Source organism: Rhipicephalus sanguineus, chromosome 4 (genome assembly GCF_013339695.2).
Source record: "Rhipicephalus sanguineus isolate Rsan-2018 chromosome 4, BIME_Rsan_1.4, whole genome shotgun sequence".
NCBI lineage: Eukaryota > Metazoa > Arthropoda > Arachnida > Ixodida > Ixodidae > Rhipicephalus > Rhipicephalus sanguineus.
The window spans coordinates 185,428,755-185,452,401 of NC_051179.1; the positions used below are offsets into that span (position 1 = coordinate 185,428,755).

The 23,647-nt window shown below is 44.9% G+C and overlaps 1 protein-coding gene across 1 annotated transcript in view; it reads left to right on the forward strand.

Annotated features, from left to right (window-relative positions):
- Positions 1–23,647, forward strand: part of LOC119390962 (poly(A) RNA polymerase GLD2) — a 592,309-nt gene that overhangs the window by 508,367 nt on the left and 60,295 nt on the right. The window contains exons 4-5 of the mRNA XM_049414992.1: positions 10,191–10,257; positions 14,631–14,760. Of these exons, the coding sequence (XP_049270949.1) occupies positions 10,191–10,257; positions 14,631–14,760 (197 nt within the window). The remainder of the gene's footprint in view (positions 1–10,190; positions 10,258–14,630; positions 14,761–23,647) is intronic.

Consider the following 23,647-nt stretch of genomic DNA (forward strand, 5'->3'; position numbering starts at 1 on the left):
CGACCCCTTCCGAGCACAATACGCTGCTCTTTTCTTTTTCTTTCGGCGGCTCGGACGCATGCAAATCGCACCCTTCTTGCAATTTCGCGCCGACGTCTGCAGCACTTTTTCAAACGCGTCGCGATCTTGGCCGCATTTCTGTTTTTCGGACGCTTTCTCCTTTTTGCCCGCTTCTTGGTGCAAAATTTGGAGCCTTCCGTCCACCTCCGATGCTCATCAGCATCGCCATGCTCGTCAGCTGTCACGTGCGTACTGTCTCGATGATTGCCTCTCAATTCAACATTCGGCCGCTTCCGCGTAGAATGCGCTGCGCCTTTCTTATCTTTCCGGCTGCTCGGACGCATGCGATAGATACCCGTCAGAGATGACAACGGCACTTTTCTCGCGATTTCGCTCCGACGTTTGAAGCCTTTTCTCAAACGCGTCGCGACCTTTGCCGCTTTGTCCTTCGGACGCTTTCTCCCTTTGGCACGCTTCTTGGTGCCGACTTGGGAGCCTTTAGTCCGCCTCTGGCACACATCGACATCGTCACGAGCTTCGCCTGTCTCGCGCGCACAATGTTGATGACTACCTTGCAATTCATCCTCTATTTCAGTCGCTAGACTGGCGGACAGCTCAACGCTCTCTAGGACAATGCCGCTACTTACTCCTATGCAAGGCAGCTCGCATACCAGTGAGCTGTTCGTAACTGCATTGTCCTCTCCACTCAGATCCTCCGTTAGCCCTTGTGGCTTTTGGATTCTCAGAGTGGAATCTCTGTCACTTTCGGCATTCAGAACGGCAGGACTTACGTCTATGAGCTCTCGTGTGCACTCCTCTTCGCGAGATACCTGAAAAGCCTCTAAACTCCCGACTCCCTCCTTAGCTGGCGCGCCTTCCCTGACATCGTCTACAGGGCTGTGAGGTTCCTTTCTGGTGGAAACCATCACCACGGAATCCTCACACCCTGACTTGGCCGCGAGCTCTCTTTCCTCGGAACGGGTTAGAGCCTCAGCTATGCTTTCACCAGCACTAGCCTTATCTTTGGCCTCAAACGGCACCGCCGCTACATCGCACCGTTTGTGCGCTGCATCTACAGACGTCAAGCCTCTTTTTTTCAGTACATCAAGCTCACGGTGCAACCTTTCTAGCTCTTCGTCTAATGCCTGCATCTTCCTCCTATTTTCTTCGAGTTTTTCCTGCCTGCGCTTCCATTCCTCTTTCTCTATTTCTTTTCTGCGCTTCCTTTCCTGTTCCTCTAAACATTCCTCGTCGTCTGCCCCGATTGCCTCGATCGCCTCAATGATCTCCGGCTTTTCCTTAGCCTCGGCAATTTTCAATTGACGCTGTAGCAGCGCTAGCTGCTGTTCCGACGCCGTATCTGACGTGCCACTACCATGACCCCCCGTGCCGCTGTCGGCGACTCCCAACGCCTGCAAGTTTCCTGCCCCGTCCCCATTCATTTCCGAGTTGTCCCTTTTCCTGTCTCGCAAGTTGTAATGCTTTGTCATCGCCTGCGCCCAACAGAAAATCAAGAGGTACCCGCCTGCAGTAGCCTTGCGGTGCGCTCTTCCTCCTCGGAATCCGGTGGACTAGCCTTGCTTCGTTGATCCCGCAGCGCGGTAGTCAGTTGAAGGTGGTTGTCGTCAGTCTCGGCCGATGTCGCTCCCCGCTGTCCTCCTCAGTTCAGCCATGCAGATCCTGCTCGACTGCGCCAGTTAAGGTTCTTCTTATTTGTTCCACTCGCCTCGCTGGTTGCGCGACATTTGCTGCTGCCGCCAAGGAAGCCGAAGGCGAGAACTTTTTCATCTGCTGGCACCTTGAGGAAACGACCGCTCCGACATCATCTGGATAGAGACGTTTATTCGTTTCTCTTCTCTTCCTGTCACTGCACCCCTGCTTTTATTCCCTGTCTCCCCATTCAAACACTCCTACAGTCCAATCGGAAAGCAGGAGTAACTCTCTCCTTGTCTCCCGGTCGGCTGCCGCTGAAAACACCAGGCCCGGATTCCTCCTCGCCACCTCCTCGCAGGAACCACCGCCTCTCGCCCGCCGCTCAGCTCCATTTCACCCCGGTTTCCAGAATGTTCGGCCTCAGGCGTTGACTGGTCGTCAATACAATATAGGCCCGTGCATAATTGCCGCCGTCGCCGCTGCTTCTGGCTGTCACAGCGAAGGCGCAAATGTACCTTCCATCCCTGTAGCCCGGCTAGGCCACGGTCTCCTGTAAGGCACCATAATTGACCCCTTCGGGAGACGTGGGTCTTCGCGTCCTTTGTGACCAGCAGACAGTCGTCGTTCCACCATCCGGTACCACCGCTTCCGTGTTGGCGCGGGCACGCCGGCCGCGGGGCGGGTAACAATATGAAGGTATTCGGCGAACGTACGAAGTTCGACCCCAACAGACGCCATCTTTGAAGTTTGAATCTCGAAGGCCATGCTTTTGTTTGCATCAATTGAAAGATTCTGTTGCTTGCGCCTCTCATGCGGCTAATATTACGGTCAAACGAGGCCAAGCTGCGTAAAAATGCACCATGGCTGCTCTCTTTGGTAGTCACTCGGTCGGCTCCGAGCGCACTTCGTGACGTATCATACGGGAACGGTCCGACAGTTACGACGTAACGGCGGGGTTCCCAATACATTGTATCCTATGGGAGCTATGCCGGGACCGGCGGAAAACGACGTAACAGCCGGGAAAACGCAGCAGTGAGGAACGTAACAGCGGGGTTCTACTGTAATAGTTAATGACATACACGATCAAAGGCTTTACTGAAATCCAAATACAATGCAAGTGTCAAAAACCTCCTTTCGATATTGCATAGTATGATTTCTTTCTGCGCTAATAAAGCACTTTCTGTTGAAAGTTTCTTTCTGAAACCATATTGGGCATCATTTCAAGAAGATGGGGAGTATAGACATTGGGCAATAATTGCCTAAGTTATTTTTATGTCTTGAAATATATATTGGAGTTTTACTAGTTGCATGTTGGTTGGAAAAGTACCTGTTGATAGCACTAAGTTGTATATGTGTATTAGCACTTCCGTTATGAGGTCTAATGCATACTTTATTGGTCGCATTTGTATGCCTTCAGTATCAGGGCTGCGACTATTCTTATTCTACTGAATAGCGTAATTACTTCATATGTGAAAGTCGGTTTAAGAAAAAGGGTGTTTCATAATGGATTAATGTCAGCTGTTTGTGTGCTACGGCTGGTATTTCCTATTTTCACAAAGAAGTCGTTAAACTTTTCTGCAAGATTAATTCCGTTTAAAATCCTTCCATCTATTTCAAGATTATCTATCTTAGTGGAAATGGCTCCTTTGTTAAGTACTTCATTTAGCTTTTTCCACAGAGTATTACGTCGCTCTGGACGTTCTGGGTCAAACATATGGCTGTGGTGGTCCCTTTTCGCCCTTTCTTTTTCTTTATTCAACTGATTTCTAAGTCTTGTATTCAAACCATAAGTCAGTCCGCATTACGTGTTTTGACAAACTGCTGGTTAAATTCATTTTTATGGTTTATCTGACGTTTAAGGTAGCGATTTATTTGGCCTGTGATATGTCTTAGGAGGAAATGATTCAAAATGAAATTATCTAAATGTTGCAGTAAAGTTGTTATATAAGTTATTTGCATATTCATCAGCCAAGATATCATTCCAGTTAGACTGCGTGATGCAGCGCCTAAAGTGCTCCAGTGTTGTTGGTGTTACTGAGCGGTACGTGAAATAACTTCCCAACTGACCCCTTATCTCTAGAGAGGTCAAGCTCAAGGTCTTAATTCTGACAACGGTAGTAAGTGCTGATGAAATTAACACCTTAACTGCTTATGACGAGCTGAGCTCGTCATGAGGAATTGTCACTTTTTTGCTTATGACGAGCTGTGCTCGTCATGGCTCTTCAGCAATGTTTCAAGAGGCTTTTGACGAGCCCGGCTCGTCAAATGGTGTTTTCCTATTTAAAACATAGATGGCAGCATGGGTTCCGTGATTGGCGCTTTTATTGAATGAGAGTCTGCACACTAAACGGCTAAATGCGTGCCTTGCGTCTCCCGCGGGTTATAAACAAACATGGTGCAGTGTCGTGCTTTGAACGCTACCACAAGAATGGTAGCCTCATCTAGTTTGTATTGAACTATCAAGGAATAGTACTACATTTTGTCCATGGGAAGTGAAATGGAACCCATACTTTCTGGAGTTGCAGAAATTTCTTTCGGAATACCCATGAAATGCCCTAGGTATGGGGTTTTACCAGGCCCGCAGCCAGGTGGGGGGTGTGTGTGATCTAGCCCCCCCCCCTCCCCTCCGGAAATTCTGATGGAGGGAGTGTTTTACCGTGGTACAGTCACGCAGTGGTTGGGGCACATTTTTTTTCTGGAACCTCTACATCATCTTATCGTTAGCAAGATTAGTTGTGGCATATGGCAAATGACATATGGGTGTGTGGTAACCTTCGGGATGAAAAATTAGCCAGGTTGGCTGGCTGTTTAACTTGGGAAAGTTAACCCACGTGGTGGTCCGTGTGAGGAACAGCGACATCATCTTCGAAGATGTGCCGCATTCGTTGTGGCATGGAGTGTGCACTGGAACACAGTGACGATATCGGCTATTTTTATGAACAGTAAAACTGACAATTGTATGGGATGTACTATGCGATTAGCAATGCACTTTGCATGCAAAAATTTGGAATTTGTTGTGTCTCATAGGGCCAGTCACAGTGGCCGGTTGTCAACGGACCTTTTGAATCAGACATTTTTGTAAAGGTAAACACGAATTTGATGCAATGAACTGCTGGAGCATGCATATACGCTGTGTGTAGAAAAATGTCTGGGCGCAAAGGTACAACTGTGCATCAGAACCCAGCATGTTTTACCATTGCCAAAGTTGCGTGTACGGTTCGCCACATATAATGTATTAACCCACTAAAGCCATCGCGTTTTATCTGAGATCACAACAGTCCTAATGAAAACGGAAATGTTCTTGGTTTCCACATTCTTGTCCACTTGTCTTCACGCCTCCATCTTTATGAAGTGACAATGCACATTACACGCTTCTGTGTCAAGTCTGAAGCAGCAAAATGAGTTAGCAAACATCTTGGAGGTTTCAGGTACAGCGATGTAACTGTGTAGCCAATTATGTTCTTAATTAAATTACAGTAAAAGCTCGTTAATTCGGATTTCTAGGGACCGGAAAAAATGTCCGAATTAACCGATGTCCGAATTATCGAATGGCCGAAATAAACACAATAAATGCACGAGTTTTTTCAACATACCTTTACTTAACAAAGTAATCGCGGATGCTTGTCTGTTTTCGAGCAGAAATTCGCGCGGACACAATTTTTCTGAGCCCTTCAAGGTGTTCAGCAGCTCACATGATGTCTGCAGTAGCGCAAAAGTTTCACCCGTCATCCACGCTTTTCGGTTGGCACGGTAATCCACGGGAAGATTGTTGGTGTTCTTAAAGCAGCGTGGCTTTTGAACCTTTCTGATAACGAGAAGCGGCAAGCGCTCTGTTCCCGTCACGTTGGGGGATAAAAGTACGGTTACTCATTCCTTGCTTCTTGCCGCCGATTGAAGGATCCCTTTTCATCACTCTTCATCACTTCTTGTCGGGAGAGTCCGTTATTTAGAGCACGCAAAATTTCTACTTTGGTGGTGAAGTCCTTGGCCTCGTACTTGGGCCGCTTTGCCGGCGTTGCCATCGGCGGAGAGTGCGGTCGCACGAGAAGTCAGCACAAAAGAACGAGCAATGATCAAGCTAAAGGAGCCGTACTGAAACGTTCCTCGATAAATCGGCGATCAACGATGCAGCACACCAACAGGAACAAAGCAACAAAACCCACACGCGAAAAAAAGGCGTTCAACCAGTCTCAATCCAAGCCAAGTCGATAATTGATGTCCATGGCGATGCTGTGTTTGAGCTTCACTTTTGTTCCGAATTGTTCTTTTTTCGTTTTCGAGCCTCGCCAGCAGCCCGAAAGTCGCCGAATTATCCGATTTGCAGTCAAATCTGTCCGAAATAACAAGCGCCCAGTCTCATAGAGTGATGCGTATATTTACAAGGACCAGATGACGTGTCCGAATTAACCGATTTTCCGAATTAACGAGAGTCGAATTAACGAGCTTTTACTTATTCTGTTTAACATCCAGAAACGGCTCAATGGGTGAAGAGGGGAGAATCCTTAGGGAAGAATCCCAGTTTAATTTTCACTGCATGGGATTTTTTAACCTCGACCGAACACACGGTAACGATCGAGTGTGTGTGTGTTTTGTATTCCACTCCGATCAGAATTTCGCACTGTGGCTGGGAATGTAATCCACAACCTAGTGCTCAGCAGCTCGTAACCATCGTACCACCAATGTTGCACACTGTTTGCAAGTGGGGAGAGGTCTTTTGGCTGAGATGCTTAATTCGGCATGGCCGCACTTGTTCGCTAGCACTGTTGTCTAGGTGACAACCAATCCTGGCAAATAACTTTATTGACTTTTCATCAGTATGGTCCATACACATTTATTTATTTATTTATTTATTTATTTATTTATTTATTTATTTATCTATTGTACCCTCAGGGCCCGAAGGCATTACAGAGGGGAGTGGGGATACATAAAAAATACAATAAACAGCAAATCATAAAGGAAAAAAACACAATTTTCATGTCCAAAGAAAAATCAACATTCTAGCCAACCGACCTGTGACTTCAGTGGCCGTGTGAATAGCTGCTTGGGCACTGCAGATGTTGCTGCAGTCGACAACTCTATTGCCTATACAGGTGCGCGCATTGGAAGGGTGGAGAAAAGCGGGTGCCAATTCCTTTTTCAACTTGTAACTTCTTTTGCAGTCAGTACATAGACGCTCGTATAGCTCACTTAAAATGGCCACAAAGCGCCCTCCAGCCACCCTGCATCTAAGTGTTGACTAACTGTCCCTTCGTTAGAAGCCCCAGTTTGTTTAGCATTGGAATTCACGTTTGCCCCATCTGCACCATTAGAAGCAGCAATCTGCACAAGGGCTTTGATCGCCAAAAGTTGTTATATGCTATGCATTTGTTTTTTTTTATTAAGTCAGTTACCAAGGACATAAATAACATGCACAAATCGTAGCGCAAGCAGGAAACGCAGCATGCTGGTCATTTTTCGCAAAATTATTTGACTTTGTGTACGACTGCGTTACACGCGGCATTAGTGAACGGCTTGGCTGCAGTACCTGTGTACATGGCGTTGCAACTGCAGACCATAGTACAGTCAGCCAGATGAAAGTCAAATGAAAGAGTCAGCGCGCATGCCCCGTATCATTGTTTAGAAGAAATTATTGAAACCCACAATGTCTCCAGAGGGCTGGGATTGGCATGACATTCAACTGCTCAGTTCTTGTAGTATGTCTGGAATTATGAAGGCCATCTACAACTCTCCTCTCACGAGACGTTATGCCAGGGCAATTACGGCAAAGTTACCTTCAGAGAGAGTACTGCGAGGCAGGATTGAATTGAAAAGCGTTGACGAAACACATACTCTGCACATCACAGTGTGCAGTATCTTTTAGTGCTGCCACTCTGCAGGCAAAGTTGCCGTAGCACAGTTCAACAAATGCACATCAATTGACAACTGTCCCGAACAAAACCTTTTTTTCTCGTTTTGTTTGGGCCGATGCAACGAGGGAAAATATTCAGAGTACAGCGATTAAGTTTGTCTGTTCACATTATACCAGAGATTGCAGCTTTTCAAGAGTGAAAGAAAGACTGTTGAGATCCACTATAAACATTTAAGGAATGGCTTAGAATGAAACTTTTCATATTTCTCGCACAGGCATAGGCCCCCGAACATATTTTTCTAAACCTGATTACATTTCGCAGTGGCTGGACCATCGAAATAAGATGAAAGAAATAACCTGCAAGACTGAAGCAGTTCAATTGTCTTTCTTGCCTAGAACTGTAAAACAGTGGAATAAGCAACCATCATATGTCGCAATAAGTTCTAATGATTAGGCTTGTGTGAATATTCGAGCATTTTGAATATTCGAATTTAAATTATTGGAAATTTCGATGAATAGGTGTATATTAGTCCGCATGTAACCCCCCCCTGTAAAGGTGGTTTCACTGCAGTGGAGCGGTGCTGTACCATGAATACACCTTTCCAGGGAAAATACGCACTGCTGCAAAGCCCCACTTCAAGGTTAAATGAACATGTTACCCTCAAATAGATTAATCATTTTTGAAGTTTAAAAGCTTCTTATACTGGCTTATATGATCTAAGTATAGTAAACTTTAAAACATAACATATTTTACAGGTTATCACTTGCATTCTACCAAAGTGAAATCCTGCTACTATTCAAATTTGCTTCCACTTCCTTCGAAGAAGAACGACATTGCAATTAAAAAACATGTTGCGATTAAAAAACATGTTGCAATTAAAAAAAAATACTGTGCAGGTTAGTTAGGTCATGAGAAATGTGCTCATTTTTCTTTATAGTATGTGATGTATACTATTTCGAATTCGATTCAAAATTATTCAACCGAAATCACTATTCACCTAAAATTTACTATTCACACAAGCCTACTGATGAGGCATTTTCAAACGGGTCACAAGTGCTAAAGCAGTGGTATGTGTCTAGTGAGTGTGAAGGTGTTCCAGGAATTTATTATTCAGGTACGCTCAATGTATTTTCACTTCCATCATTGCTTCCTTGTTCCTCTCTGCCTCCCCATTCCATAATGCCCACGTGTGCTGTGGGTCCTGCGTTGAATAAATAACTGAAGCCTTCAAATGCTGGCTGTAACGGAATGCATGTGCAGTGTGGGGTAGAGAGCATAGGTCGGCAAAGTCACTCATGAGTCGACTCACTCAGGCTCACTCAGAGTCAGATCGAGCCGTGAGTCTGAGTCTGAGTGAATGCGGGTGAGTAATATTTTGGTGAGCTTGAATCCGAGTGAGTCCGGTTGAGAAAAATTTTAGTGAGTCTGAGTCCGAGTGAGTCCGGTTGAAGAAAACTTTGTTGAGTCTGAGTCCGAGTGAGCTCTAAGCGCAAAATATATTTCTTGAGTGAGTCTGAGTGAGCTGCACACCTTTTTGCCGACCTATCGTTCTTTCTACACCAATAAGCATTACTATCAGCCTTATGTCGGCTCACGTTTATATCCCCTTCGACTCGCACATACTTTCAAGAACTAGAGTTCATGCTTAGAATAACAGAGAGCTGAGCTAGTTGGTAAGTATTCATTCTAAAAAGACAGGGCGTGCAAACAAGGACACAAGAAAGAAGTCAGGACACCACAAATGCCGACTAACATAGAATAGAGTTCATACGTCAGATCAATATTTATTGATCAGAGGCGTGAATTACAGAAGGGGGGGGGGGAAGGTGCCAAGACCTGCGCCCAGAAACTCTTTCACAGGAAGTTCTTGATAAAAATATTTAATATGAGTCAACACTTTCAATAAAAATATCCTTACTGTATTGCAACCACTGATAACCCATATTTGAAGGTATGTGAGCAAAAGGCGCCAAGCACCAATTATGTGAGATATTGGTGTGAAAGAGCATTGACACCATGGTCGACACAGCCAATTATACGCTGACGGACTCATGAGTCGGCTCACTCATACTCATTCAGACTCAGATAGAGCCGTGAGTCTGAGTGAGTCCAAGTGAGTAATATTTTGGTGAGTTTGAGTGCTAGTGAGTCCGGCTGAGAAAAACTTCAGTGAGTCTGAGTCCAAGTGAGTCCAGCTGAGGAAAATTTTTGTGAGTTGGAGTCGGAGTGAGCTCTAAGGGCAAAATATATATCATGAGTGAGTCCGAGTGAGCTCCGCATTTTTTGCCGACCTATGGTAGAGAGGGAAAGCACTTGACTCGGACGGCTGCTGCATTGCTTGGGACTCGAGAAAACAGTCGACACAAGAGAGTCGCTCTCGCTGGCCCTCACTTCAGGTCTCTGTCATATGCGGCAGCATCAGTCGCTGCTCCTGCTCAGCATTCTAGTTCGACTTGAGAATTGCCTCTCGCTGCCCGTAAATCGATTAATCGAAAATGTTTAATCGATTAGGTTGATTAAGTGGAAGGAGGACACCATTACCGATTAATCATTCTACGGGACACTTTCAGCATTCATTCATCAATGTTGCCATCTCTGTCCCCACTGTTTGGTCCATGACGTGTGTGTTCAGCTCACCGACATGTTTTGCGGAATTGCTGCAAATAATGCCATGGTGGTGCATTACAGGCGCAGGTGGGAGGACGAGGAGGACGAGAGGCCTTGGGTGAAGCGGCAACTCACTGTGCCAGATCAGGTAGGAAGCTTATCGAGTGAAATAGTTTAGATTTCTGCATCACAGCCTTCTCAAGACTATGACCATAGGCGTGCGCAGGGTCCCCCCCTCCCCCCGCTCCCAATTATGTCAATGTATGGCGCTGACATTGCCCCCCCCCTCCCTATTATGTCAATGTGTGAAGGGCTGACTTCGCACCCCCCCCCCCCTCTTATTGGTGAATAGGGGGGGCGGCCGCCCCCCCTGTGCGCACGCCTTTGACTATGACAGTTACTAGACGGTGCAATATCACTTTTTCGCTAATATATTTGCAAAGCTGCCCTGCATTACATCACCAAAGAATCACTCGTAAAGCTGGAAAGTTGGGACATATTCATGACAGACACGCAATAAAGTGACAATCACAATGTGACTGAAGTGTGGTAGGATAAATGCAGCTAGGTTGTCACATGCTGTCTCCCCAGGAGAGCATGGGGATCTCCACTCGAGTCCTTTTGGAATGGCTAACTGTTGTTTCGCACACAGCAAAACAAACCGTTGTCTACTCAAACTGTCACAGCATGGGGTGTGGTAGCCATGTAGCAAAAGCTACAGTGGAAATGGTTCGGGTTTCTGAGAAACCTGCATTGTTTAACTTTTTAGCCTTTGTGTTAATGTTGGGTAAATGACAACGTTTCATTAACTTTCCTCCACATTTCAGGCTTTTGTAGAATTGATTCGCAATGTTGATCAGATGAGAATGATTGTATAGGTCTGAGCACTGTCTAAAGGGGAAAAGATAACACTTGCCATCCTATTGGAATGCCGCCATTTTCCTTGGAGCTGTGAAATAGGCACAACATGTACAGTTCGGTCTACTGTTAGAGTGAACAAGCGAGCGTGCAGCTTGCGCTCCACGCAGCGCCATGCATAGAAAGGGGCATAAACAAAGCGCATGCACGAAACGACGAATGGGCTGCATGCACTGCGCATTGTCTCCGACCGAACAACCCTTGCACATTGCTAGCGTACGGCCATGCTGCCATAGTCCTGCCGTGCAATCGCACATCAAGAGCTGTGTGAAAATTTGGAGTGACACATTGCGATAACCTAAATGACATGGAAAAAGGAGATTACAATATTTATTTGTGTTTTAGGAACAAAAGATGTGAATGAAACAAAGGCATTTGCACTGACAGCCTTGTAGTGTGTTAATTTCTGTTAACTTGCTATGCAGGAAAACTAAAACAGCACAAAAAACATTCACCGCCATATCCACGAAGTGAATGATGTTAGAGGAGCTTGCTCGGAGATGATCGGGTAACCCGCGAAGGCTCCGTACACATTCCTCTACCGTAATATATAGACGTGACAACATTGTTATACATACATTACATCCACAATGCTTATTAATTCACGGTTGGATGCAGTATATACATTTTGATGAAGTATATATACATTTTGATGAACTATAAACATTATATATATACACAAAAGATGTTGTTTTACCAAGTTCAAACACGTTCCTCTACCATTGTATATAAACGTGACAACGTTGTCATATATGCATTACATACACAATGCTAATAATGTAAGGCTGGATGCTCTATATACATTTTGATGAAATATATATACATTCCGATGAACTATAAACATTATATATACACAAGAGATGTTGTTTTACCAAGTTCAAGAAGGGCGTCCCTCGATGAGTTCGGGGACTGGTTTCCCTTTAAAGATGATTGCTTTATGATGGATGAACTATATGCATTACATATACACGAGATGTTATTTTACAAAGTACAAGAAGGGCGTCCCTCGATGAGCTTGGGGACTCGTTTCCCTTTAAAGATGATTGCTTTATGATCAGTAAAGTATGTTGCCAAGGGATCATCGATGATGGGACGCAATAGAAAGTTAGAGAAAGCAACATCTATACAGGTGCCCCTGATGGTGGTGGGATGTTTGCAGTCGTACGATACGCATCGGAGAGCGTAACGTGACATCATGTGTTGGCTGGTTATTGGCAAGGCGAGATCTTCCCAAGCTGCTGCTGCGTTGCGAGCCCGTCGCGCTGCTGCCGTTCACGCTGCGGAGCGGCAACGAAGAGTGTTTATTTAGTGAGCTCCCGGCGAAGAGAAAGGAAGCCAGCGAAACGAGAGGTGCGGCCCCCGAGCAGTCGCGCTTGCGCCGAGCGTGGTGTGTGCCGCCTTGAGCGGCGGCGCCATCTAGTGAACATTCTTGAAATCACCAGAGAGAGCGCAGCTGCGCCGAGCGTGGTGTGTGCCGCTGCGCCGACGGTCACATAGGTGAGGACAAGGCGCGAGCATAAGAAGCTTGGCGAGCAAGCTCCTAAAAAGAAAACAACACACAGAAAGGTGCTCATTTTCTTCTCAGAGGAGGAGGTAGATTACCTTGAGTGCATGCCTTCTGACTAGCATTTCATTGACCACGTGTTTTCATCTACTAATCTTCGGCCTCGGGGAAACTCCTTGGCTGGTGTATTTTTGTTGTTTTTTGTTTCTCAGTTGTCTTTACAATTGATATTTGTACACACGTTTTTTTTTGTGACTTTCATTTTGTATAGCATGAGAGTGCTTCACTTTTTAGGTTTTGCTGCCACCTTTCCTTGTTCATCTCTTTCAACAACTTCCTGACACATGTCACTGTTGTGGAAAGATTTGGTGCAATCGCCTTTCTGTTGCTCTGATGTGGGCCATAAAGGCCTTGCGTTTGAAGCGATAAAACAGTGAGCCAGCACTGTATTTGTGCATCTCTCTCTGTGTTCTGTCTTTCTTGCGCTGCTTTATCTTTCCTTAGCATGAAACAACTCGCCTAAATATCTGTTTGGCTGCACAGTCCTTGTTCTACAGAGTAGAGATGCATAAGTTGGAATTCATTCAAAATGTTCGCACAGCTCTTGATGTGCGATTTGCACAACCAGGCCATGTCAGCATGGCGGTTCAGTAGCAAATCACAGGTTGCATGGGCCAGCCCTTGGTTCTCGCTCACTCTTGTCCATTTTGCTGCATGGAGTGTGACCCATGCGCTCACGTGTTACATCATGACCCTGAGGGTAGACAATGATGGGGCACGATATAAACTGTGAAATCGAATCAAGTTTACTTTCATTCTCTTAACATGCAGAAAGAATGACTGTGACAAAAAGCTTTCCTTGAAACAGCTTGACTAGTTCATAGTCCTGTAAAAAAAAAGAAAAACAATAATAATCAGAGCAGCTACAGCACCACGGTAAAAAATGAAAAATTGACACTTGACTGAATACTGAATTGATGCTTAATCATGTTGTAATAGCAATAGCATATTACAACAGGGCACGCACACTAAGGAATGGAATTGCAAAGGTAACACTTAGTTATATAATATTCAAATCAGTTATTACAATCTGTGTGACAGAAAATTAAATACAAGGTAATTTTATTGCCAATTATATGGGCACCTTGGTGTGTTTTTGCTTTCGCAGTTGATGGCACCATGCCGTTCCTTGCATGTATAGCCCCTTCGGGCGTGAATTATGGTGGACTGTCTAAAAATGTGTCAAACTTATGCAACATAGATGTTACATCTCAAAAAGGAAAATGAGGCAATGTGTTGTTTTGCGCAATTTTCAGTAATTAATGGTAATTAGCGTGTGACCAAATAACTAATTATTCTGCAATCAGTTTGCTTCAATTTTTGCATTAAAATAATAAAATATTAGGCTCAAAATGCATGCCCAGTTTGTTTTTTGGTTGTATTCGTTTCGAGCAAAGAAAAATAATACTGTTGACGTTGGTCCAGGAACGTGGCACATCGAATGATCGTCGGACATGGTAGTGTCTCCAGCAAAGTAATCCTCTGCCGCAATACGCAGCACAATGAAGTTAAATGAGTGCTAGTCGTCCACTCAGGAAGCCCGTACAAATGTGCACACTGCATTTCAAGCTGTTTGAAGAAACAGGCGGTGCGTGACGTGCCTCTGTAGCTGATGTGTATAATTTTACGCACCGCCGCTGAAGGGAATAGGTACGTATATGTATACGTATAAAGCGGACAAAGAAGAATAGTTCTGAAGCAAATTTTTCCGAAGCACACGGTGGAGGATTCGAACCCGCGACCCCTCGCTGCATGGTGCGACGTGTTAGACCACTCGGCCACACCTGCTGCATACATCCTCCAGCACATCAACGGCGAGCCATTTACACCATTTATTATTGGTGCTACAGAGATCTCTGTTGTGGTTCAGTGTGGCAGAGGCGTGTTTACTATCACTTGTTAGATGGTGCAAAGGGCTGAAGGGTGCACTTTAAAGCGCATTGCCATCACCAAATTTCGCCGGTGTGTGGTGTTATTAAGCACTGTGCGTTACCTGAACTGCTTTGCGTGTCTCCCAAGTACAGCATGTGTGCGTGCAGGATGAGTGGGCGCCTGTGTCTGCAGCCCTGTGGGCCCACTACCATCAGCATCGGCATACAGAGGACCTGCTGGCACGAAAGCTGGAGCTGCACGGGCGCTTGCTTGGAAAGCTGCGCACCCTCTTTCCTCGTGAGTGTCAACAAGGCTGTCGTCATGTTTGTTGGAGCATGGCCTGCTCCATCAAGCCTGTGCCTGTCAAATGGCACTTGAACGGTCGTCACTTGTTCCTCGTGCTTACTGGTCATTTACTCCGAGAGATGACACCACCAATGCACATGTATGTATTTCCAGCCATGCACAGCCGTGTCCGTTGCATCTGCCGTAGGGTGACCACCTTCCTAGTAGCGGGGAGTTGGATTGACACAGCATAATGACAAATTAGCTGCAATAACTTTAACTTTTGGCAAGGCTTTTGTCTTGCAATATTTTGTCATCTCAGAAACAGAGAAGTTTCGTAAGATACAATTTGACATTCAAATACATATATGTGCAAACAAAGCTATTTAATGTATGTCGCCACCCTTCAAAAACAGAATTTTTCGAAAAAATACTGTTTTTTTTTTTTTTCATTTTTGCTGTGCCTGTTTATTGAAGCCTATTTAGGAAAAAGAAATGTGTTTTCATCTTAACCCATTCAAGAATTATCAGCACTTTTCCAACCTCTCCCTCCCTCCCGCACACGTATCCAACAACAGAACTGAAAGCTTCCAATTGAATAATGCGTATCAACTCATCCGCAATGCCACTACATACATGGTTGTCATAGTATATCATGGCACTTCGCGGCAGTAAGCTATAAAATCGTAGAGAAGTGTCTTTTAAAGGGACACTAAAGTCAAATAACAATTTATGTCAGAGTGAAAGGTCAATGTGTGAGAACGTCTAAAACGTCAATAGTATCAACAGCAGTGCTCTAGTAACCGAGAAATTAAGGTAAATGTAGGACACGATGTGCACCACGAGTGGGACATTTTGGAAATGATCCCGATGATGTCAGAGAGTCCCAAGTACAATTAACCACTACTAATCAAACCAGTTGCAATAAAAAAAGAACCTTCTGTGCCTCACAAGAGGTAATAAAATGCTCCTTGTTCGTGTCTGTCTGATTCATGGAAAAAAGAACCTCATGGTGCTACCATGTGTCGCTACTATTTTCGCCCTGTCGATATTCTACTTCTGCTGCTGCTGGCCAAGCTAAGCTCCTTTACAGTGAACTATACAGTTTCGGAGTGGCCCGTGGCTGTGTCTTGGCAAGGTTGATAGCCACTGTTGCGCAAGAAACCGTAGCTTCGGCGGCCGGGCAGTGAAGGTGGGCAACGTTAGGCACAGCAACTGCTACGTCAGAATTGGGTGATTTGAAGTGCGCTAACGCCGTGCGGACCACTAAAACGTGATTTTCTTTCAAAATAAGCATTTTCTTGGCACGAAACAAGCACTACGAGGTTTCTGCAACTCTATTGCAACTATCAGCATCGACTTAATATTTGCCTTTAGTGTCCCTTTAACACCCAATGCTCTTGAATTCAACATGACGGAAACAGGGGCACACTTGACATTTTTAAGCAGGCAGGCATAGAACCTGACTACCACACAACTGAAGTCTGCATGCTACACCATTACAAGAAGGCTGCACTTCAGTCAAATTGGTATGCTAAACAGTCAAGAAATAAAGAAGTGTGCGTTTGCACACATACAAGGAGGAGATGCAGCTTCCAAGGAGAGTCAAACCTAACATTAGGATGAACTTTAGACGCATTAAATGTGTTATATTACCGAGAAAAATTTTTAAACACCTACTTTTCTCAGAACCTGAGTTTCTTAGTTCTACAGTTGCGTGAAGAGTGATAACTTTTGTTCTAATGAGTATTTAAGCATGAAATTTGGGATATACATGTTTTCACACACTCACCTGTGCAAAGGTTAATTGAAAACAGATGGGTACTTTTCATGCTGTGGCCCAGGCCTGTAGCCAGGATTTTTTTTCAAGAGGTGGGGTGGGGGGGCACTAGCTGAAGGCATTGACTATTTTAGAAAAACACCTATTTTCATGATTTATTTTCGGGAAAACATCCCCCTCCACCAGAATTTCGGGGGTGTGAAGGGGGGCCTAGGGCCCCCCAACACCCCCCTGGTTACGGGCCTGCTGTGGGCATTTGTTTGATAACTAAATGTGTGGGAAGTAATGCTTTTCAATTTTTTTTATAATAGCTCCATTGGGCTGATAGATATTGCAGCTATCCTAGATCATTGCATTGCTCATCGTGCTCATTACGTTCCTACTAAGCCACTTTTGGTTTGTGCTATCTGTTTCTTGGTTATATAACAATAGGTGTAACCTACTTTTTGACAAATTTTGATTATTACAAAATTATTTTTGTATAGTTTGAATAATTTTTTCACGTTAAACATCCTAAATGGCTTCTCATTACAAGATGAAATATGTAACTGTAACTTTCAGGTTGAAACTGTAAAGTTTTTTCTCAAAGTTGGCAGCACACCTTAAAGGGACAGACAACTGCTCAGAAAACGAAGTGAGGTAACCCCAACAGCGGAATGATTGTTTATGGCATTGGGTAGAACTAGCCCTGTTTTTCTGATTAACGTGGATTCATATTTTTACTTCTTCGCTAAAAGTCGTGAAAAGTGACTTTGGCACCCCACACGGCAAAGACACGTTCAGTGAGGAAAGGCCGATCACGTGACCTTTTGGTGTACGCATTTAGTGGCCTCTTTATTAGTATTGAAATGCACTGCACTTTTTCCATTATAATCTTAGAATTCTAACTTAGAATGGGCAGATAAGTCTTAGTTTCTAGTGAGCCCAGAAATTAGCTTGAAGGAATGAAGTGGAAATTTTTAAGGGCTCCTTTTCTCTGTTATACACAATATTAATGAGCACCAACAGACAATAATGCCAAGGAAAGTATAGGGGATGTTATCAGTAGTAAATGTAATGTAAATGTGAAGAAAGAAAAGTGGACGAAAAGATAACTTGCCGCGGGCAGGGACCGAACCTGCGACCTTCGAATAACGCGTCCGATGCTCTACCAACTGAGCTACCGCGGCGGCCATCCCTCCGTCCACTTTATAGGGTATATATGTACATTTAAAGGGACACTAAAGAGCAAAACGATTTTTCTCGCATTAGTAAAGTAGTCTTCCACGATACCAAAAACACCACGCTTTCTGCGCGAAGACGCTTAATAAGCGAGAAAACGTGCAAAAACAAAAAATACAGGTGGCGATGCCACCTTGGATTTCCCGCACCATTTACCGTGACGTCACATATTTTTGACGGCGCCTGCTTGGGCCTACGTAGTTCCTAATAGGTTGAACTACATTGTCCTCTGAGGGGGCCAGAGACTTGACTAACAGAGAGCTGAGCTAGTTGGTACGTATTCATTCTAAAAAGAGACAGGGCGTGCAAACACGGACACAAGAAAGAGATCAGGACACCACAAACGCCGACTAACAACTGAAGAGACGCACAACGGCGGAAAAGAAAGAAGGCACGAAAACTTATCTGCGCATGCCCATGCAACCGACGAACCTATCTATCAATCCAGCACGCGTGGCGGTCTACGTAGAAGATAACTGTTAAGGCATTTGATTTCATCTTTATGCAAGTTAATCGACGGTTGGCTCACGCATGCGCTACCACTATTCTCGATATGCCATGCTTCAATCATCAGGCGCGTTTCTTCATTTCTATGACGGTACAACACTGCACATTCATCGAATTTAGGCGTGCACTTACAGTCTCGACAATGTAAAGATAGACTAGAAGGTGAGCCTCCTGTTAGCGATCTCTTATGTTCCAACAATCTCTGGTTGATGCATCGGCCCGTCTGTCCTACGTAGAAGCGGCCGCAGCTTTTCAGCCGTTGTGCGTCTCTTCAGTTGTTAGTCGGCGTTTGTGGTGTCCTAATCTCTTTCTTGTGTCCGTGTTTGCACGCCCTGTCTCATTTTAGAATGAAGAGACTTGACATAACGAGTTTGTGGACATTTCGTCGAGCGAGTAGCGCCAAAATACATTAAATGCTCTTTGAAGTCTTTTACGTCACAAATTACAAAGTTCGGCGCGAAATTTAAAAATGAAACTTTGAACTTGGTTTTCTCCTCTAATAATAAACCTGTGGTGGTGAAATAAACTACACAAGAGTTCTCCGAGCACACTTTATCAATCTAAACCAATTCATTGTTTCTCTTTAGTGTCCCTTTAAACGTGGTTGTGTCAGTCAGCGCCGCCAGTAGCCATGACGGCGAGTGTGGAACACTCTTTTGAAATGTGATTTGATGCTCATGAGTGGCAGCACGCATTGTGTTATTTTGTGGGCAAATGTCGATAAAAAATGTGAAGCTCACTCAGACTCGCGCATCGAATGCATTTTGTTCCGAGGGTTCACTCGGACTCAGACTCACCAAATATTTCCAAACCGGACTCGCTCGTACTCAAAGTCACTCAAATTTTTCTCACTCGGACTCGCTCAGGCTCACGGCTTGATCTGAGTCTGAGTGAGTCTAAGTGAGTAGACTCATGAATCTGTTCGCGTAAAATTAGCTTTTCCGATCATGGTGTCAATGCACTTTAACACCAATGTCTTCTCGCATAATCGGTGCTCTTCAATGCGCATTTTGTTCTCGTACCTTCAAATATGAGTTATCAGTGGTCGCAATCCAGTAAGGACATTTTTATTGACGGATATGACTCACACGAGATATTTTTATGAAGCACTTCCCGTGCTTGTGCTGTGTGGTGTCCCTTTGTGCCTTCTCGTGTCCGTGTTTCCTTTCACACTACACCAAAAGCCTTCCCGTGAAAGAGCTTGTGGGATGATGTCAAGGCACTTCCCCCCCATAGCTTGAGCCTCTGATCAATAAATATTGAGCTGGCATATGAACGCTAGTTCGTTGAAGTATGTGTGAGTAGACGTGTGTATGAACGCGAGCCGACATAAGGCTGATGGTAATGCTGAAGTTGAGTAGTTATCACCATAGGTCGGCAAAAAATGTAGAGCTCACTCAGACTCACTCAAGAAATATATTTTGTGCTTAGGGCTCACTCAGACTCACCAAAATTTCCCTCAACCGGACTCACTCGGACTCAGACTCGCTGAAATTCTCCTTGACCTGACTCAGTCACACTCAAACTCACCAAAATATTACTCACTCAGACTCAGACTCACAGCTCGATCTGAGTCTGAGTGAGTCGACTCATGAGTGAGTTTGCCGACCTATGCCTGTGGGACTAGCGGCAGAGAATTATCAAAGAAAGGAAGAGAGACACTGATATAACGAAAAACAGGAATGTCTGGGTGAGTGAACTACTTTTAGGCAGAAGTTTCGTTTCTGGATGACTTGATTTTTTTTTACCCTTCCGCCCTCTTGTATTTCCCTCTCGTTTAATTTATCTTTCAGTATGCAGTCAAATCCCGCTCCAACGAAATTGACGGGACGCGCGAAAAAGTTCGTTGTCTCGGAATTTCGTTGCAGCGAAAATTCATGTATAGACCACAAAAGTTGGGAAGGTCCAATTATTAGGACTCGTCCTTTGGTCCCGGCAAGCGCATGCATTATCCTTTGCAATGAACTCTCGCTAACTCAGACGTACTTGGCCGCACACCGAGTGAATGTATTTTCTCGCGTGTAACACGTACAAAATATGCAGAAAATTTGGAGCTAAACTCAGGGTTTCGATGCGCAGGTTGGCTTCACGGCAATGTGAGGAAGGCGGCTTTGCATCAATACACGGGTATCTTCTTTCGTTCTCGCGCTGTTTGTAGCAGGGTGTGGGTTATATGCAGGAGCAGGTTATACACGAAAAAATACGATATTCAGACTACCATCGCAGTGTGCTGAGCGTGTAGCGCAGCTATGAGCGTACCTAAGCTTTCTAGAGGTCAACTGAAAATTGAGTGCTGAAGCTCCGTACTATACCATAGTCATAAGCGAGCGACAGGACAGCTATAACGCTTCGCGCTTTTTACGACTTTATTGCCTTTAATCTTCCGCTGTGTTAGCTGCGTACCTTTGGAGCTTATTCGCTATCAGTGATTGCGACAATAGAAACCGCGGTTTCCTGTGGTAAATGGTAAGTTCGTTTTCAATCTGTGTGTGCTGGCCGTGCATGTGCCTTCAGAACTGCATCGTTTTACAGATCGTCCACTCATCATGGTGAATGGACGATCTGTCACAGAGCATCTCAGTGACGAAAAATTTACCGGTACACATGTGTGGTGCCAGAAAGCATGTCTCTGATGAAGACACGGGTCTCGCGGTGCAGCCACACGGCTCTGCAAGTCGCGAGCCAACGAGAAATTCTCAAGTTGCTAGCGGAATTTTGCGGCAATCCTAGGCAAGCTCCGTTTCCTTATGTGGTAGCTTTCGCAAAAACGTCATGCAAGTGGAAATACCCGGAAAAAGTATTAGTTGTGACGAGACGTTTTTCGCATTGTTTTCTATGGGCGGCTGACAGGGAATCGAAAATTTTCGTTGTGGCAGAAATTTCGTTGTAGTGGTGTTCATTTTAGCAGGAATCGACTGTATATTTGTTCTAGGTATAAATGCAAATGTTTGTGTCCCACTCTACTCTGTCTCGTTTGTTTGTTTTAACACGAAAATGTTTTATGCCGGGGTCCACCAAGACTTTAATGACGTATTTCCGTCATGGAAATACGTCAGCAAAATGAACGCCATCAGATGGCAAAGAAAAAAAACTAAGAAAAAGTTCCATTGACGGGAGTCGAACCAATGACCTTTCGGTCCGCGACGATGGCTACTGAGCGTTTAGCCCACTGAGCTACCGCCAAATACATAATGGAGGCTACATGAATGCGCCTTTTATCTTTCACACTTTCCTCTCACAGTGCTCTTGGATGGATGGATGCTATGAGCATCCCCTTTATAACGGAGCGGTGACATGTGTGCCGAAAAAAAAAATAAAAAGGCTCGGAAAAAAAAAATAAAAATGCGCTGTTGCTACGACTGTTCCACTTAGCGTGTTTCCAACAGAAATGTAATTTTTGTCAACACTTTCAGACACCACGAGGTGGCGGCCTTAGCCTAAGCCTCGCTCATAGCATCCATCCATATCGAAAAATAGCTCTCCGACGCTCACCTGGCTGTCGCACCGCGTTCCCTGCTCGCCCTGCGAGAATTAACGGCCAGGCCAGGATAGAGGGAACACACGACGCGTGTAGCGTTTCTCTTTGCGTTTCACGACACTTTGAAGGAGTGCATATTGAGCATCAGTGTTTATTATGTGCTTGTTGATGCCATCGTTGCGCGGGATTCACCATACGTGGTATCCAGGTATATCTTGACAACTTCAGCTACTGCAAGGGTTAAATCATGATCATGGGCATTAGTTGTCAGTACAGAGATGTGCCACTAGGTGTCAACGTGAATGCATCCACATCAAGCGTTGCTATATCTGCCAAACAACAGTAGACGTTGTACAAGCTGTCATATACTAATGTACTATAAATAATCAACTACTTCTGTGATGACACATTTCACTTTCGTGTTATACTGATTCCCATGATGGAGGGATCAGCCGTCTTTTTCCAAATACAGTAGAACCCCGCTGATACGTTTTTGAAGGGACCGTAGGAAATAAACGTAAGAGACGGGAAACGTAAGAGCCGAAAAACAGGAAAGACGGCAAAATATTTAGTGGTACAGAATTTTATTTCAATTCTTACAAGCAGCACGAAAATTGGCGCGCTCAGCCGCGATCTAGTCGATGGATAGAAACGTGGAGCTTAGGACGGCCTCATCCACAGAAATTTTATCAACGTATGTGATTTTTTTAACACCAATAGCTGTAGGCATGAAAGAACTAAGCACACGCAATCACGACCGGCGCGGCGAGTCCAACCGCGAACCGCACACACGACCATGCGAGCTCCAACCAGCTCAAACTCCTCCCGTTCTCCGACAAATAACGATGATGATGAGTCTACGCCAACGCGATGGCAGAAGTGAATGCCAATCTCGAAGGCCTTGCTTTCGCAAGCAATTACGTCATACACGCCATGTTTGTGCAGTACAAATCTCAAAGGCTATGCTTTTGTGAATAGTAAATGCCAATCTCGAAGGCCTTGCTTTTGCGAGCAGTTACGTCATAGACGCCATCTTTGCAATTTGAATCTCGAAGGCCATGCTTTTGTTTGCATCAATTGAAAGATTCTGTTGCTTGCGCCTCTCATGCGCCTAATATTACGGTCAAACGAGGCCAAGCTGCGTGAAAATGCACCATGGCCGCTCTCTTTGGTAGTCACTCGGTCGGCTCCGAGCGCACTTCGCGACGTATCGTACGGGAACGGTCCGACAGTTACGACGTAACAGCGGGGTTCCCAATACATTGTATCCTATGGGAGTTATGCCGGGACCGGCGGAAAACGACGTAACAGCCGGGAAAACGCAGCAGTGAGGAACGTAACAGCGGGGTTCTACTGTATCACAATGCATCTATCCCAGTTAGTGTGCCCATGTGCCCTCCTGCACGGCTAGTCGACTTTTTTGGAAGCCTGGAGTGCTTGCAGCTAACACATCCTCAGGTAGGGCGGCCACATTCAGTCGAACTCGAGGCGCTGGTGAACAATAATAATAAATTGTGAAATCTGGACATCTTTGAACATCTTAATATCTCTCGTGGGATGCGGGACAGTAGCCCTCAATGGGGACAGTCCCGCGGGTTGTGGAACAGGTGGTCACCCTACTGTGCCGAGATCGCAGTCAGTGCAGCGGTCTTCCTGTTCGTAGCTTTTCTTTTTATTGTCACGTTTCACAGTTGAAGTACTTTAAGGGGGGACATGGCTTGTGAAGACCAAAAAATCATCAAAGAAAAAGTGTTTTTTAACTTATATTATTGACATCTACAGCTATTATTTCGCATGTAAAGCCTAAGAGAAGTCTTATAATATCAGTATTTCATCTGCAGTTTAAATCTGTGCAACGAGTACGAGCTGAACGTTGAATGTTTTTGGGTCATTTATTTAGCTTGTCGGAGTGA